Raw genomic sequence first — 14,673 nt, 5'->3', positions numbered from 1 at the left:
TGCATATTTGTTCCATCTTGTTCAGAATAAATTATGAATTAAATTTGTGTATTTGTAAATGCCTGTCTGTAGATGGGTGCATCTGCACACAATGATTAGTCAATATTAGAACTGATTTTGATTAATGAAAAGCTCCACAATTTTTTAACCAAGCTCTTTTGTTTGTTTGTTTGTTTTTTGTTTTTTTTAATAAGTTAGTCAGGAGATGAGGGGCAATTCCCTTTATCAGATCATCCCGGGTAGTGAGACTGATGGAACTGTTGGTATTCAACTTAAAGGTTCTGTAGGTCAGATTTTCTGACAGATATATGGGCAAAGAAAACATTCTATAAGTTTACAGTTCTGGAGAGGAAGGGTTGGGTGAAGTGTGGGAGAAAGGAGGAGGATAGACTGGAAGATAGGGTTGGCATGATTGGAGAGGATGTAGCTGAAAGAAGAGGCACAGGAAAGTAACTGCGCATCTGTCAGCTGTGGTGATGAGTGGATCTTTGTCAATCAGTGGAATGTCCTTTTGGATGTGAGATGTCTGTGCAAAGCAGAATCAACAGCACAAGCTGTACTATGTCAGACATGAGTTTATTCATGAGAAATCTATAAATGTAATTAGTCCAAGGTAATTAAATGATTTTAGCTTTGAATTTATAGAGTATTGGAGAGATACATTTTTATTTTTTTCGACACATCTGTGTGGTTCAGTTGTTGTTAAGTTCGTGTATGTTGTTAGTGCCCAAGCTCAGAATGTGTAGAAGATGCATAATAATGATGGTGTACTAGGTCACATTAATTATTTTGACTTTGTATGGACAATTCTTGTAATTAGATGGATAGACAAACGGATAAGACTAGAGTGGTGTCATGGATGTAGGAAAATATTTGATTAGAAATGATAAACTTTTTAGTTATATAATGGCAGAAGATTATGAGGAAATGCAAATAGATTTCTAAAGAACTCTGAAACAGTTATGAATAAATATGGCAATTCATGTTAATAGATGGAAGTATTATCTTTAATGCGTAACTGAACACACCAAGAAATTTGCTTCTAGAACCATGAGTGTATAATGTAGTATGCTAAGCAATCTGTAACCTGTTGGTATGGTTTTCATCATCATTCTCATTTAGCATCTGTTTTCCATGCTGGCATGGGTTGGAGAGAGCTGCATCAGGCTCCAGTCTGATTTGGCATGGTTTCTTCAGCTGGATGCATTTCCTAACAGCAACCACTTTACAGAGTGTGCTTGGTGCTTTTATGTGGCACTGCATGAGCGCTTATACGTAGCACTGGCACAAATGCTTTTTACGTGACACCAGTACAGGACTCTCACAGGTCAATCTTCTTTACCAGAGTGAGCAGCCTTAATGTATCTACTGTGGAGTATGGATTTTCTCAGTAGAAGTGTTAAGGTCATTCCCCCTGGTGAAGAAGATTGGCCTTTGAGAGTCCTGTGCTGATGGCACGTAAAAAGTACTCATGCTGGTACCACATAAAAGTACTCATGCTGGTACCACATAAAAGTACTCATGCTGATACCACATAAAAGTACTCATGCTGGTACCACATAAAAGTACTCATACTGGTACCACATAAAAGTACTCATGCTGGTACCAGATAACAGTACTCATGCTGGTACCACATAAAAATATTCATACTGGTACCACATAAAAGTACTCATGGTGGTACCACATAAAAATATTCATACTGGTACCACATAAAAGTACTCATGCTGGTACCACATAAAAGTACTCATGCTGGTACTACACAAAAATACTCATGCTGGTACCACATAAAAGTACTCAGCATACTCTGTAAAGTGATTTTCTGAAACTTTATTTGTGGTAAAAATGCAGTAAATATTCTAAGTTTTGCAGATTGTACTTCATATTTCTCTTTCTCTCTGGGTGAGATGCTAAGATGTTAAGAAAATAAATCAGGAGCATACTCATACTATTTCTATGTTTCTGCAAAAATTATTGAAGTGAATGCTTCTCCATACATCATCCTGTGATGTTTCCGGGGGAAGGAGGGTGGGTGGTCATTAGGTGTTTCGTGTCTTTCAACATCAGACATGCTCACCCAGGTGACCCAGCCAAATTTATAGTTAGGCAACTAACTATATGCTAGCTTGACATGTAGATAAAGAAAATTTATTTTGGTGTGGGAGATGGCTTGCAAATCATTAAAATGGATGCAGTGGGTGAAATAGGTACTTTTAAAGTGTATATACTGTTAACAAATCATCATTTTATAGTAATAATAATATAATAATAATAATAATAATAATAATCACCTCATCGAGGCAATGTGGCAGATGCCGGTGTCACATAACTAGCACCCATGCCAGTGACACGTAAAAAGCACCTATCGTGTGTTGAGCCTCATAGGGGCAATGACAAATGACTGAGACCTTTAGCAATATGCTGTGCTTGAGTAGAAGACCCATCAAGCCAAGTGAAACCATAGTCATGGCAGATACTGGTGTCATGCAAATGGCACCCGTGTCAGTGGCACATAAAAGCACTCATTATATTCTTGGAGTGATTAGTGTTAGAAAGGGAAGCCAGCTGTAGAAACCATACAAAAATCAGACTGGAGTCTGGTGCAGCCCCTCTGCTTACCAGCCCTGGTCAAACCATCCAACCCATGTCAGCATGGACAATGGACATTAAATAATGATGATGATGATGATGACGATGAAAAATAACAAAGTTATTGTATACAATGCTCAGATGCACTACAACTCATCAGAAAAAGTAGCCAAAATGCATGAACAGTACTTAAAATATTCACAGGAAATGAATGAAAAAAGGGATGTGGTAGGGGGACATCAGGTATATTGTTGGTGAATTTCAAGAAGCATGGAAGTTTTGAAGGATGAAGTGTCCCAATAGCTAAACAATTAATGTAAGTAGTTTATTCCATTCTTCAACAATTCTGAGTGTAAAAAAAATGTTGCTGAAATTGGATAGTAGGAGAGAAAATATATATATATATAACTGTAATTGAGAAGGACTGAGAATGTGTGCATTGATTTGGGCAAAGCCATTTTCACATCCTCATAGTCTAATTGCCAAGGTTGCAACTATGCATCAAGTATCCTTGATCAGATTAAACTTAAAACTTTTCTGTATGTTAAAAGTTTTAGACATTATCCAGCAACTTCAACTTGATATATATATATATATATATATGTATGCAACAGTTTTTGGTAAGCAGCATTGATTTTTACAATTCTGTAAATAATAATAATAATAATATTTTATAAACTTATAAGCAATCACCATGCAATGACTAAAGAAAATAGTCGAATATTGAGGCATATAAACTTTCAGCAGAAAAATGTAGGTTTCCCATGTGCATGGGAAACCTTTTTTCTATCAAGGGCTTATATGCACCAATATTAGACTATTTTCTTTAGTCATTGCACAATGATTGCTTACAAGCTTTAAGCTTATAAAATATTAACACTCATACATATATATATATATATATATATATATATATATATATGAGAAAGGTATACAAATACCAAGAGGAATGACTGTAAAAGATGCCTCATATCATACCAGCTTCACTATACATTTATTTGTCTCTGCCTAATATCACAACTCACTTTTCTTAACTCTTTTAACAATGGTTACATATTATATAACCTATTTTCATCTAATCTGTTGATATTCATTAGAAATTAAGATGTAATATATTTTGTTAATAACTAAATATTTTTGATCATGTATGTGTGTGTGTGTGTGTGTGTGTGTGTGTGTGACCCCTCCCCTTCCCCATTTATACTCATTCTGATTTGTAAATACAAATTCATGAAATGAAACAACTGCTTTAACACATAATTTCGTGTGCAATGTCATTTTTTAAACCTTGATTGCTCCTAGTTTACATAAACTAATGCGTAACCATTGTATAAGCAAAATTTAACAGCACCAGAAATGAAAATATTAACATCAGTTAGGAAGAGAAAAGTTTTAAACTAAAATTTTATTTTGCATACAGTTTATTAGCAGTTGCTTTGTTTTTACTTTAGTCACTTTCCTAACCACACAGTATGCCAAAAAACTACTGGAACCCAGAAATTCTTACTTGTAATAAATAAAAATAAAAAAAAATAATAAATGACTTCTTTTTCTTTCTTGTCTCTTAAATTTTGATTTCAATAAGGACCCATATTTTTTTTTTAAATTGAATACTCATTCAAAAGGATTTACTAGATTACATTTTAAACAGGTCTGTCATTAGGTAAGAGATTATCCCAGTTTCCATTTTCAGTTGAGTTGACTAGAAAACAATATGAAATGAAGTGTCTTGCTCAAGAATGCAATGCATTGCTCTGTCTGAAAGTTGAAATCATGAACTTATGATTTGGGATCAATTACCCTAACCATAGGGCTATGTTCTTTCATAGATTATGTCATAAAAAGGTAATTGATCCTTGAGATAGGACAGAGAAGCAATGAGGAGTTGTGGTAAGCTCATTAGTGCAGCCATTGAGATAAAAATATTATTACTGCATTATTATCCATAAATATCAATTTCTTAAATAGACAGGATTATTTCTAGATAGTAGAAATAGGAGTTGGTGACCTTCATACCTTTCCAAAACAGCACCAGCAAGGAGTTTAAAGTAAGGCAAAATTGTAAGAAACAAAAATTACAATCTGAAATAAATAATTGTTAAATAGGAAATCACAATTCTTGTAAAAATATTTTCACTGAATAAAGGTTTATTTGCTTTCCATTCCTTGTATTCCTTTGTTAGATAACTGAAATATTTCCTGCATATTTAGGTAAGTAATTTCTAGAAAAGCTTTCATCAAAACATCTTTTTAACAATTGGATATGGAACTTACCCCTTCCTCCAGCTTCTTGAAAACTAAATTCACTTTAATAGACTCACAGTCACTAATTAGTACCATCAATTCAGGGGCCCTTAAACATTTAACACTATCTAATGGAGTAAATAGATCTTTATAATACTTATTGATTTATTAACATAGTAATTCCCCTTTAAAAAAATCGGCCTTGTGCATCAGATTTAAAATTTAAGGAGAGAATTAATATAATTTGTTACAAGTGCTACAAGATTCAGTTTCAATATTCATACTAAATTACTGATTATTTTTAACTAGAATACAGTTGTTTATGTTCTGATCTTAGGTAGCTTTTTTAGAGCTTTTATATTTACCTTAACAACAAACCTGAATTCCTAAAACACCAATTTTGTTTTGCTCAGCGTGTCTTCAACAGTTGAAAATTTTAATAGTTTTTTTTTTAACCTGTTTTTGTTACCCTCTCTGTTGAAATATGCTGATTTTGTTTCAATTAATTTTGAAAATAATGATGAATTCGTGAATTAACAATAAATTTTGATGGAACATTTTAACTTAAATCCCTTTAAATCATGACATTTATATCAAAGAACCAGAAATGGTCTCAAGTGGGTTAGTATCCTTTATGATCTGAATAATTTCAAGTTACTTTATTAGTAGCTGGTCTTCTCTTCTTCATCCAACATGATGATATACTAGAAATAGTAGGACATCTGACTAAATGTCTTGTTAGATGTAGCTATGTTTCTCAGGTTTCTGAACTAAAATCTGGTCTGGGCCAACATCCATCTTTCACCCTCAGTGGTTGAAGAAATAGTCACCAGTAACTCACTTAACTTTTCCTCATAACCTTCAAAAGACATTAATTATTTCTTCCTTCATCAGAGAATCACTATCAGTATAAACATTTCCATATTTTTCTTTGTACTTTTTAATTAATATTGCTAAAGTTGTTGCATCATTGAAGGCTGTGTCTTTAGATATGTGTTCTGCATTGCTAATAAGTAAAGTTAATTAAATTCTCCACTGGGCCTTCTCAAATTGCACCTTTCTTGCAAGAATTACAAGAAAGAAAAAATACTATTATTCTTATGAGCCAACAAAGGAAGCTATGTGGTCACTTGATTTGCTAGAAATAATGGCCAAATATTTCTCAAATTACATGTTACCATTGTAAAAATAATGTTGGCCCAGATACAATATGTTTGTTAAAAAGATGAGATGGTTGTGGTTAGACTGCTTTTAATCATAATCTACTCAATCTACTAAATCAGTTAGTCATTATTGAAATCTTTTGAAGCAGCTAAGTATGATCTGTGATGATGCACTAGATTGAATATTATATAGTTAAGTGTTTGGTACACTAAAGTACAGAGTCTGAATTCTATTTCAATCATTTAGATGTTAATAAAACTAGTATTAGAAATTTAATGGTGTAAAAGTCAAGATTGAAATACATAATGTCCACTTTTAATTATTGATGAGATGATCAATGAAGCAAGTTTACTTCAAGTTGTAGCCAGTGAAGTAAAAAAAAAGAAATTATTAACTATATAATACTCTCTTCTATTTCTAAATGACATGCATCTTGAGAGTTTGCTTATTTATCTGAATGACAAGGATCTATGAGGCAATAATGATGGAAAAAATAAGCTCTCCTCTTGGATAGAGATACTGGATTTCTGTAGCAGGAACTTAAACCTGCACAACAAAGCAACTAATTACATCTGTCAATTCTACAGTATTGTTTTCAACAATCAATCACATCTGTCAGTGTGTTCACTAAGAAAGCTCAGTTGGTTCAGCTCTTGAGTGTTGGTTTTTTTTAGCCATAGATATACATTCAGGGATTGTAATAGTATATAAACCATAAACCTTTCAGCTGGTTGTCTTTCTTTGAATCTATCAATGACAAAGTTGCTCATTTGCTCAGTATTAGGACAGGTATTTTTACAGCTAGGTACCTTCTGGCACAAACTACCCAACAGTGAGTTAGAATGGACCATATCTTCAATCAAATAGATTGAGGCACTCCATTCTTAACAATATGCAATACTGTCCCATTTCTTAACCCTGCAGTAACATAGCCTTATGCAGCTATGAATTTGTGGAGGTACGTTATATTTTGTTTCCAAAAGTAATAATGAAGATTGTAAATGAAAGCACACAAAATACTTACGAGGTGGTACTAGAAAGTTCCCAGACTAGTTATGTTTGATAAAAAAAAAAACTTATTTACCTAAGTTTTAACATATTCTCTTTTGAAATAGTCATCTTGCTCAGTAATACACCAATCCCAATGTTCCTTCCACTTTTGGAATCCAGCCTGGAAGCCGTTTTCCATAAGTGAGTTGAGGACCTTCTGTGAGTCGCTCTTGATTTCAACAACAGTTTTAAAATGGTGACCTTTGAGCTACATTTTCATTTTGGGGAAGAGATGGAAGTCCGTGGGTGCTAAATCTGGCAAATAGAAGTGATACAAAGTTGTTTTTGGCAAGAAACTCACAAATGAGAAAAGCTTGGTGATAGGGTGTATTGTCATTGTGAAGAATTCAGTTGTTAGGATTGTCTGCACAGACCCACATTATCAGCAATGTGGTTGATTGTCCTCTGACGATCCTCATGCACAAGCTGACAGATTTTCTCCACATTTCTGGGGGTGACACTCATGGCAAGTCTTCCAGATCACACATTGTCTTGCAGGTATGTTTTTCCACTTTTGAAGTGCCCATATCACTCAAAACATTGTGCATAACCCATTGCTTCTTCACCATAAACTTGCCAAAGCATGCTCAATGTCTCTGTGGCAGACTTACTAAGTTTAACACAAAATTTCATGTTAGCTCTTTGTTCCAATTTTATGTCCATGACAAAAACCACAGACTACAACATACTTGTGATCACAAAAACACAAATTTCACAACTTGCGAAGTAAACACAGTGATCTCAATTGGCACACTGCTTCATGAAGGTCACTGCTAGCTCTCACTGTGCATGCAACTGTGTGCTACCATCTGTTGACTTGATATGTAACTAGTCCGGGAACTTTTTGATACCACCTCGTACATAACATGTGGTAATAATATAGTAATTGTACATGTTATACTAGCTGACATTTAGTGAGGTTTTAAGGCTGTCTTTAACAGAAGCATTTTTCTGCTTCCTTCAAGTTATATTTGTCTTGATGCAGTGGCTTAGTACATAGAAAAGCAATATGAAATAACTATAACTATTAATATTATATTCTGGGAAATCAATTATTTGGAAATGACAAAATTACATGGAGTATTAAATCAACTAGTTAAGTTTCTATGCTGGTATGGGTTGGATTGGTTGTTGTAACCCAAGCCAGTTCTTATTTTGAGTTACAGCCCTCTTAGACATGTTGGTGGACCATGCTCTCCGTTTGTGCCATTTTGAGGCATGTTTTCCTCTGTTGGGTGCCTTTCCTAACATTTACCACTTAATGTACTGAGTACATTTTGTCATAGTACCACTATGAGAACGTTTTTCATATTGTTGATGAGACTAAAGTGTTTTCTCAAGCCTTCATTATCACCATTCATTTTCCAGCCACTTTACACTGTGTGCTGAGTGCATTTTGTCATGGCACCAGTACTAGAGAGGTTGTCCTGTCTTATGCAAAACTAAATTGCCTCCATTCATTCAGGGAAAGCATGATTGAGAGAGTGAACAGAAAGGTGTGAAATAAGAGGAAGAGTGTTAGGGTTAGAAGGGAAAGGAAGAGAGTATGTGTATTATGGGGAAAAACAGGGTGATAGGAGCTGGAAGAGAGGCAGCTACATGTTGGTTTTTGGTAAGGAGATTGAGAACGTGTATTGTGAGAGAGAGAATGAAGGATAGTAATATGATTGTTTATGGTAAGAGAGAACAAATGATAGTAAGAGAGAGCAAGGAATGTCAGTAAAAAGTGAGAGAGAGAGAGAGAGTGAGAGTGTGATAGCTAGCAGTAAAGAGATGTAATAGTTAGGGGTATTAGATACAGACAGATCTTATGTCATCCTTCATTATAAAAGTGTTATGATGGAGGGCAAGTGGTGTAATAAAGGGTGATGGTGAGCCAGTTTGAAAGTAGATAGATGCAATGCCATCTCCTGTTATATTGGCAGCATAGCACAATAAGTGGGAGAAGGAGAGGGCAGTAGAGGTAAACTTAAGTGGAGCACATTAAAGGGGATAGCTAAATGTAGACATGTTGCATATCCCAATCTCTATTTGAACATGTGTTTTGCTATGCTTGCACAGATGGTTGGGTCTGCTCTAGCATCACTTGTTACCATTCATCATGGTTCTTTGTCATCTCCTTTAGGAGGTTCAGCTCTTGAAATCAGTCTTCACCATTTTGTCCCATATCTTCCTAGGTCTTCCCCTTTCACAAGTTCCATCCCCTTTGAGAACTCAGCATCTCTTTACACCACTATTGTCATCACACGTATGTAGATGCACTGCAGTCCTAACTCTTGCACACTACATCTAATTGATTTTATATTCAGCTTTCCTCTCAACTTCTTTTTGCTCCATTGTTCTTGTATGCTAACACTATGCAATCAGCTGAATGTACTTGCCTCATCTCTTTCAGGCCTTTACATCTCTTCCACATTCAAATTCTGTGTCTTGCTACTATGCAAAATTACACTTGATACACATGTGCCACACAGTTTGCCTTTTATTTGGAGAAAAATGCCTTTTCTTGTCAACAAAAATTGACTTTTTTCTCCAAATATTTCCTTCAACTTTTTTAATCTGTTCTCACTCTGATTACTCTGCTTTTGCAACACTCACCTTAACTACTGATTAGGTCACCTAGGTAACAGAAACCATTTACAACTTCTGTCAAGGGTTAATTGACTTTTTTCATTTCTTTAGTCGTCTTGCTGCTAGTCAAACTTCAGTGCATCTATTACACATGAAATGCTGCTTCCTTTTCACTCTGCCTGAAACCACACTGCATTTTTTTTTTGTAATTCCATTGTTTATATTTAGTACAGTGTGTGTGTGTGTGTGTGTGTGTGTGTGTGTGTGCATATATGAAGGTAATTATTCATTATTGAAATCCAAACAAAAGATTGATACCAACACACCTGATTCCACATTTTTATCCATGAAGGTATTGTCACCATCATTTAATGTCAGGCTTTCCCTGTGAAGGTGCATGGCTCAATGATTAGAGTGCTGGGCTCACAATCATGAGGTAGTGAGTTCAAATCCCAAATCAGGCTGTGTTGTGTTCTTGAGCAAGACACTTGATTTCGTGAATTTTATGTTGCTCCATTTCACTCAGCTATAGAAATGAGTTGCAGCATCACTTGTGTCAAGTTGTATCAATCATTGCCTTTCCCTTGGATAACATTGGTGATGGCATGGAGTGAGGAGGCTGGTATGCATGGGTGACTGCTGGTCTTCCATAAACAACCTCGCCCGGACTTGTGCCTCGGAAGGGAACTTTCTAGGTGCAATCCCATGATCATTCATGACCAAAGGGGTTCTTTATCCTCCATGCTGATATGGGTTGGACTGTTGACATGGTTGGACCATGTCATGCTCCAATATCTACTTTCATGTTTTCCACATCTGAATGACCTTCCTAACATCACCATTTTGCACATCTATTGGATTTTTTTTTTTTATATATATATATCAGCATCAGTAACCATCACCTCATAACATGCAAGATTAATGGCCTAAAGTGGCCCCCTGTAACCAAGAGAGAACAAAAAAGTGTATGCGATGATTCTAGGCAGGAGATGAGGTAGAGTAAAACATGAGAAGAGGAGCTTTACAAAACAGATAGGTTTTGTGTTTTCTAAATTTGCTTGCCATGCTGGCCTGTTTTGGACAAGTTGTCACAGTCAGTCAGATATTATTTAGAGTTACTGTTTACCTAGATGAGTCGGAGGACCACAACTGGTTTATATATTAAATTTTTAGCATTGTTTCTGTGACTGGATGACTGGATAACTTTCCTAGCACCAACCATTATATGGTGAATTCATTATCATCACCATCATCATTTAACATCCACCTCCCATCCTGGCATGGGTTGGATGATTTGACAGGAGCTGGCCAGGCAGAAGATTACACCAGACTTCTGTGTCTGTTCTGGTATGGTTTTTACAGCTGAATGCCTTTCCTAACACTGGTCACCCAGGAGAGTGGACTGAGTGTGTTTTATGTGCTTTTTACGTGGTCAGTTTTGGCATGATTTTTACAGTTGGATACCCTTCCAAATGCCAACCACTTTACAGTGTGGACTGGATGCTTTTTATGTGGCATCAGCACTGGCAGGGCCACCAAGTAACTTGCAAGACAAAGAACCTTTGAGAGGGAAGGAGCGTTGTTGGAGGTGATCTTGTGTCAGATGATGAACAGTTAGAGTGTGACAGAGAGAGAGAAACAAGTGTCTTGCTGTAGAGGAGGTACATGGTTACCCGATCAGAGAGAGTGAGTACATTATATTGTTGAACAAGCAGTAGTAAGGTTGATTTGTGTTTCATAAGGCTCAAGGGGCCTCACCACTCTACAATGTCTCTATTTGTCTAAGACAGTGTGATCAAGAGGGATGAGTAGAAGATAAAGCAAGGACAGAAAGATCAGGTGAGTGAATAAAAGATATACAGAGTGTGATAATAGAAATAGAGAAATTGCGGGAAGAAGATGGTAAAAAAGAGAGTAATGGAAGTGTGACTGTGCTGTGGGAGGCAATGGAAGAGAGACTGTTTGAGAGGCTATAATTGGAGGAGTTACAAGTTTGCTGGTGAGAAATTGAGTGATGAATGGTAATAGAGATAGGCAAAGTTATGAGAGATTGATCACCTCCATCTTTTCAATGTCCACTTTTCCATGCTTACATGGCTCAGATGGAATTTTTTGAACTGGATTTTCTATAGCCAGATGCCCTTCCTGTCACTAATCCTCACCTATTTCCAAGTTGGATAATGCTTCTCCATGACCAGACATGTTTTCACAGAATATAATCGTGGTCGATGACAGTACCACCTGATTGGCACCTGTGCTGGTGGCATGTAAAAAGCACCATTCAAGTGTGATCGTTGCCAGTGCTGCTTGACTGACTCCCATGCTGGTGGCATGTAAAAAGTACTGTTCGAGCGTGGTTGATGCGAGTGCCGGCTGACTGGCTCTCATGCCAGTCACATGTGAAAAGCACCATTTAAATGTGGTCGATGCCAGAACTACCTGACTGGCCCTCATGCCGGTGGCATGTAAAAGCACCCACTACACTCTCAGAGTGGTTGGCATTAGGAAGGGCATCCAGCTGTAGAAACTTTGCCAGATCAGATTGGAGCCTGGTGCAGCCTTCTGTCTTGTCACCCCTCTGTCAAACTGTCCAACCCATGCCAGCATGGAAAGTGGACATTAAACGATGATGATGATGATGACTGTTTACAACTATCGTATAACATCAAACAAGGAGCTAGTAACATACTCACACGCACACACACGCACACGACAAACTTCTTTTAGTTTTTGTCCACCAAATCCACTCACAAGGTTTTGGTTGGTCCAGGGCTATGTAGAAGACCTTACCCAAGATGTCACACAGTAAGACTGAACTAGGTACCATGTAGCAAATTTCTTACCACATAGTCATACCTGCACCTATTGGATCTCAATAACAAATGAACAGGAGTGGGGGTGATGCAGCACAGAAAGGGTGATACTAGTGTGTATGGATATGAACAAATACCTCATACATAGACATGTTGATGCGAGAAGAAGGTAGAGTGATAAAGATGGTAGTAGAATGTGCATAGATCCAGGGACACCTTTTGTTACACTGGTATCATGGTATAGGTCAGAGGAGAAAAGATCCACTCTTGTCCACTGTTATTACACAAATAGAAAAAGTTGAGTGAGAGCATTGTGTTTCAGGTGGGACAGCATATACAGGGTTATTAGGGATATATATGACATATATATAAGTGAAGGCACATGGCTCAGTGGTTAGGGCGTCGAGCTTACGATCGTGAGGTTGTGAGTTCGAATCCCGGACCAGGCTACATGTTGTGTTCTTGAACAAGACACTTTATTTCACGTTGCTCCAGTTCACTCAGCTGTAGAAATGAGTTGCAACGTCACAGGTGCCAAACTGTATCGACCTTTGCCTTTCCCTTGGATAACACTGGTGGCGGGGGGAGGGGAGGCCGGTATGCATGGGCGACTGCTGGTCTCTCATAAACAACCTTGCCCGGACTTGTACCTTGGAGGGTAACTTTCTAGGTGCAATCCCATGGTCAGTCATGACCGAAGGGGGTCTCATATGACAATAGATCCAAATGTAAATTATATAACCCCGCCCTTATCCTCAATTATTTCCACCATTTCAACATTCTTTTTGCTATGCTTATACAGATGGACGAATTTTCTTTGGTACTGTGTATCAAAAATCATTGCAGTTCTTTGTCATTTCTCTCATAAGATTCAGAATTCTGATGTCAGTCTTCACCAATTCATATCATGTCCACTTAGGTCTCAGCTCTTTCCCAAGTTCCATCCACTTTCAGTACCTTTCATATTTTTCCATCTACATTTGTCACTTTCCATATACATCATGTAACTGTAGTGCCAGAGCAGTCTTCACTTGCTCGTTACATCTGATTCCCCTTAGGTCCAGGTTTTCTCTCTTATCTCATTTGTGCTCAAACATTCATGTTCACTAACATTACTCATCCAACAGATTTTGTTGGCTTTGTTTCTTTCTAGATTTTGTAAATCTGTTGCATTCAAGACCCATGTCTCACTATGATGCAGCATTACATTTAAGTCTGATGTCTTTCATTTTGAAAAAGGAAACCTTTGTTACTAACAGTGGTGTTAACTGTCTAAATTTTTTTCTTGACCAAGGTGCAGGAGTGGCTGTGTGGTAAGTAGCTTGCTTACCAACCACATGGTTCCAGGTTCATTCCCACTGTGTGGCACCTTGGGCAGGTGTCTTCTACTGTAGCCTTGGGCCGACCAAAGCCTTGTGAGTGGATTTGGTAGACGGAAACTGAAAGAAGCCCGTCGTATATATGTATATATATGTATGTATGTATGTATGTGTGTGTATATGTTTGTGTGTCTGTGTTTGTCCTCCCAGCATCTCTTGACAACCGATGGTGGTATGTTTACATCCCTGTAACTTAGCGGTTCGGCAAAAGAGACTGATAGAATAAGTACTAGGCTCAAAGAATAAGTCCTGGGGTCGATTTGCTCAACTAAAAGGCGGTGCCCCTTCATGGTCGCAGTCAAATGACTGAAACAAGTAAAAGAGTAAATTCTTACTCTGGCTGTTATATTTTTAGATCTCTTGCTTTCATTGCTAATTAGTTCACTTAAGTAACTGGAAGCTTCTAGGGAGCCATCTGAGCATGTGAGAGAACTTATGTCTGCATATTATTTATAGCCATTTCCTTGATAGTACTGTTCCTGTCATCTTTCCTACTTACTCTAACCTTGGCTTTTTGCTTAGTTTACTTCGAGGTTTCTTGATTCTAGATTGCTTGTGTCAGAAAATTCTACAAATTTAGAATGTATATAACTATAAGAACTAAACCGTCAGCATGTTGGTGTTCCTAAAGGCAGCTGATCTTAAAATCTTCTTGTTACATGAAATTGTAGTTGTTGCCGATGCCAGTGCCGCCTGACTGGCACCCATACTGGTGGCATGTAAAGAGCACCATTCGAGCATGATCAATGCCCATGCCACCTGACTGGCACCCATGCTGGTGGCATGTAAAGAGCACCATTCGAGCATGATCAATGCTCATGCCACCTGACTGGCACCCATGCTGGTGGCATGTAAAGAGCACCATT

At 37.2% G+C, this 14,673-nt stretch overlaps 1 protein-coding gene across 8 annotated transcripts in view; it reads left to right on the top strand.

Moving 5' to 3' along the window:
- Positions 1-14,673, top strand: part of LOC106877276 (tyrosine-protein phosphatase 10D) — an 85,490-nt gene that overhangs the window by 49,757 nt on the left and 21,060 nt on the right. Inside the window, exons 18-19 of one of the 8 annotated variants that reach the window (XR_008263441.1) lie at positions 4,770-4,797; positions 11,406-11,454. The exons of 6 other annotated variants lie outside the window; for them this stretch is intronic. Coding sequence is in view for 1 of the 2 variants with exons in the window: in XM_014926145.2 (XP_014781631.1) it covers positions 4,770-4,777 (8 nt within the window). In the remaining variant the exon portion in view is untranslated. The remainder of the gene's footprint in view (positions 1-4,769; positions 4,798-11,405; positions 11,455-14,673) is intronic. One more of the 8 variants, XM_014926145.2, reaches the window with a different exon arrangement.

The sequence above is a fragment of the Octopus bimaculoides genome, chromosome 2 (assembly GCF_001194135.2).
Source record: "Octopus bimaculoides isolate UCB-OBI-ISO-001 chromosome 2, ASM119413v2, whole genome shotgun sequence".
Lineage (NCBI taxonomy): Eukaryota > Metazoa > Mollusca > Cephalopoda > Octopoda > Octopodidae > Octopus > Octopus bimaculoides.
The sequence above is the reverse complement of the archived record's forward strand: the minus strand, read 5'-3'. Positions and strand labels throughout refer to the sequence as shown.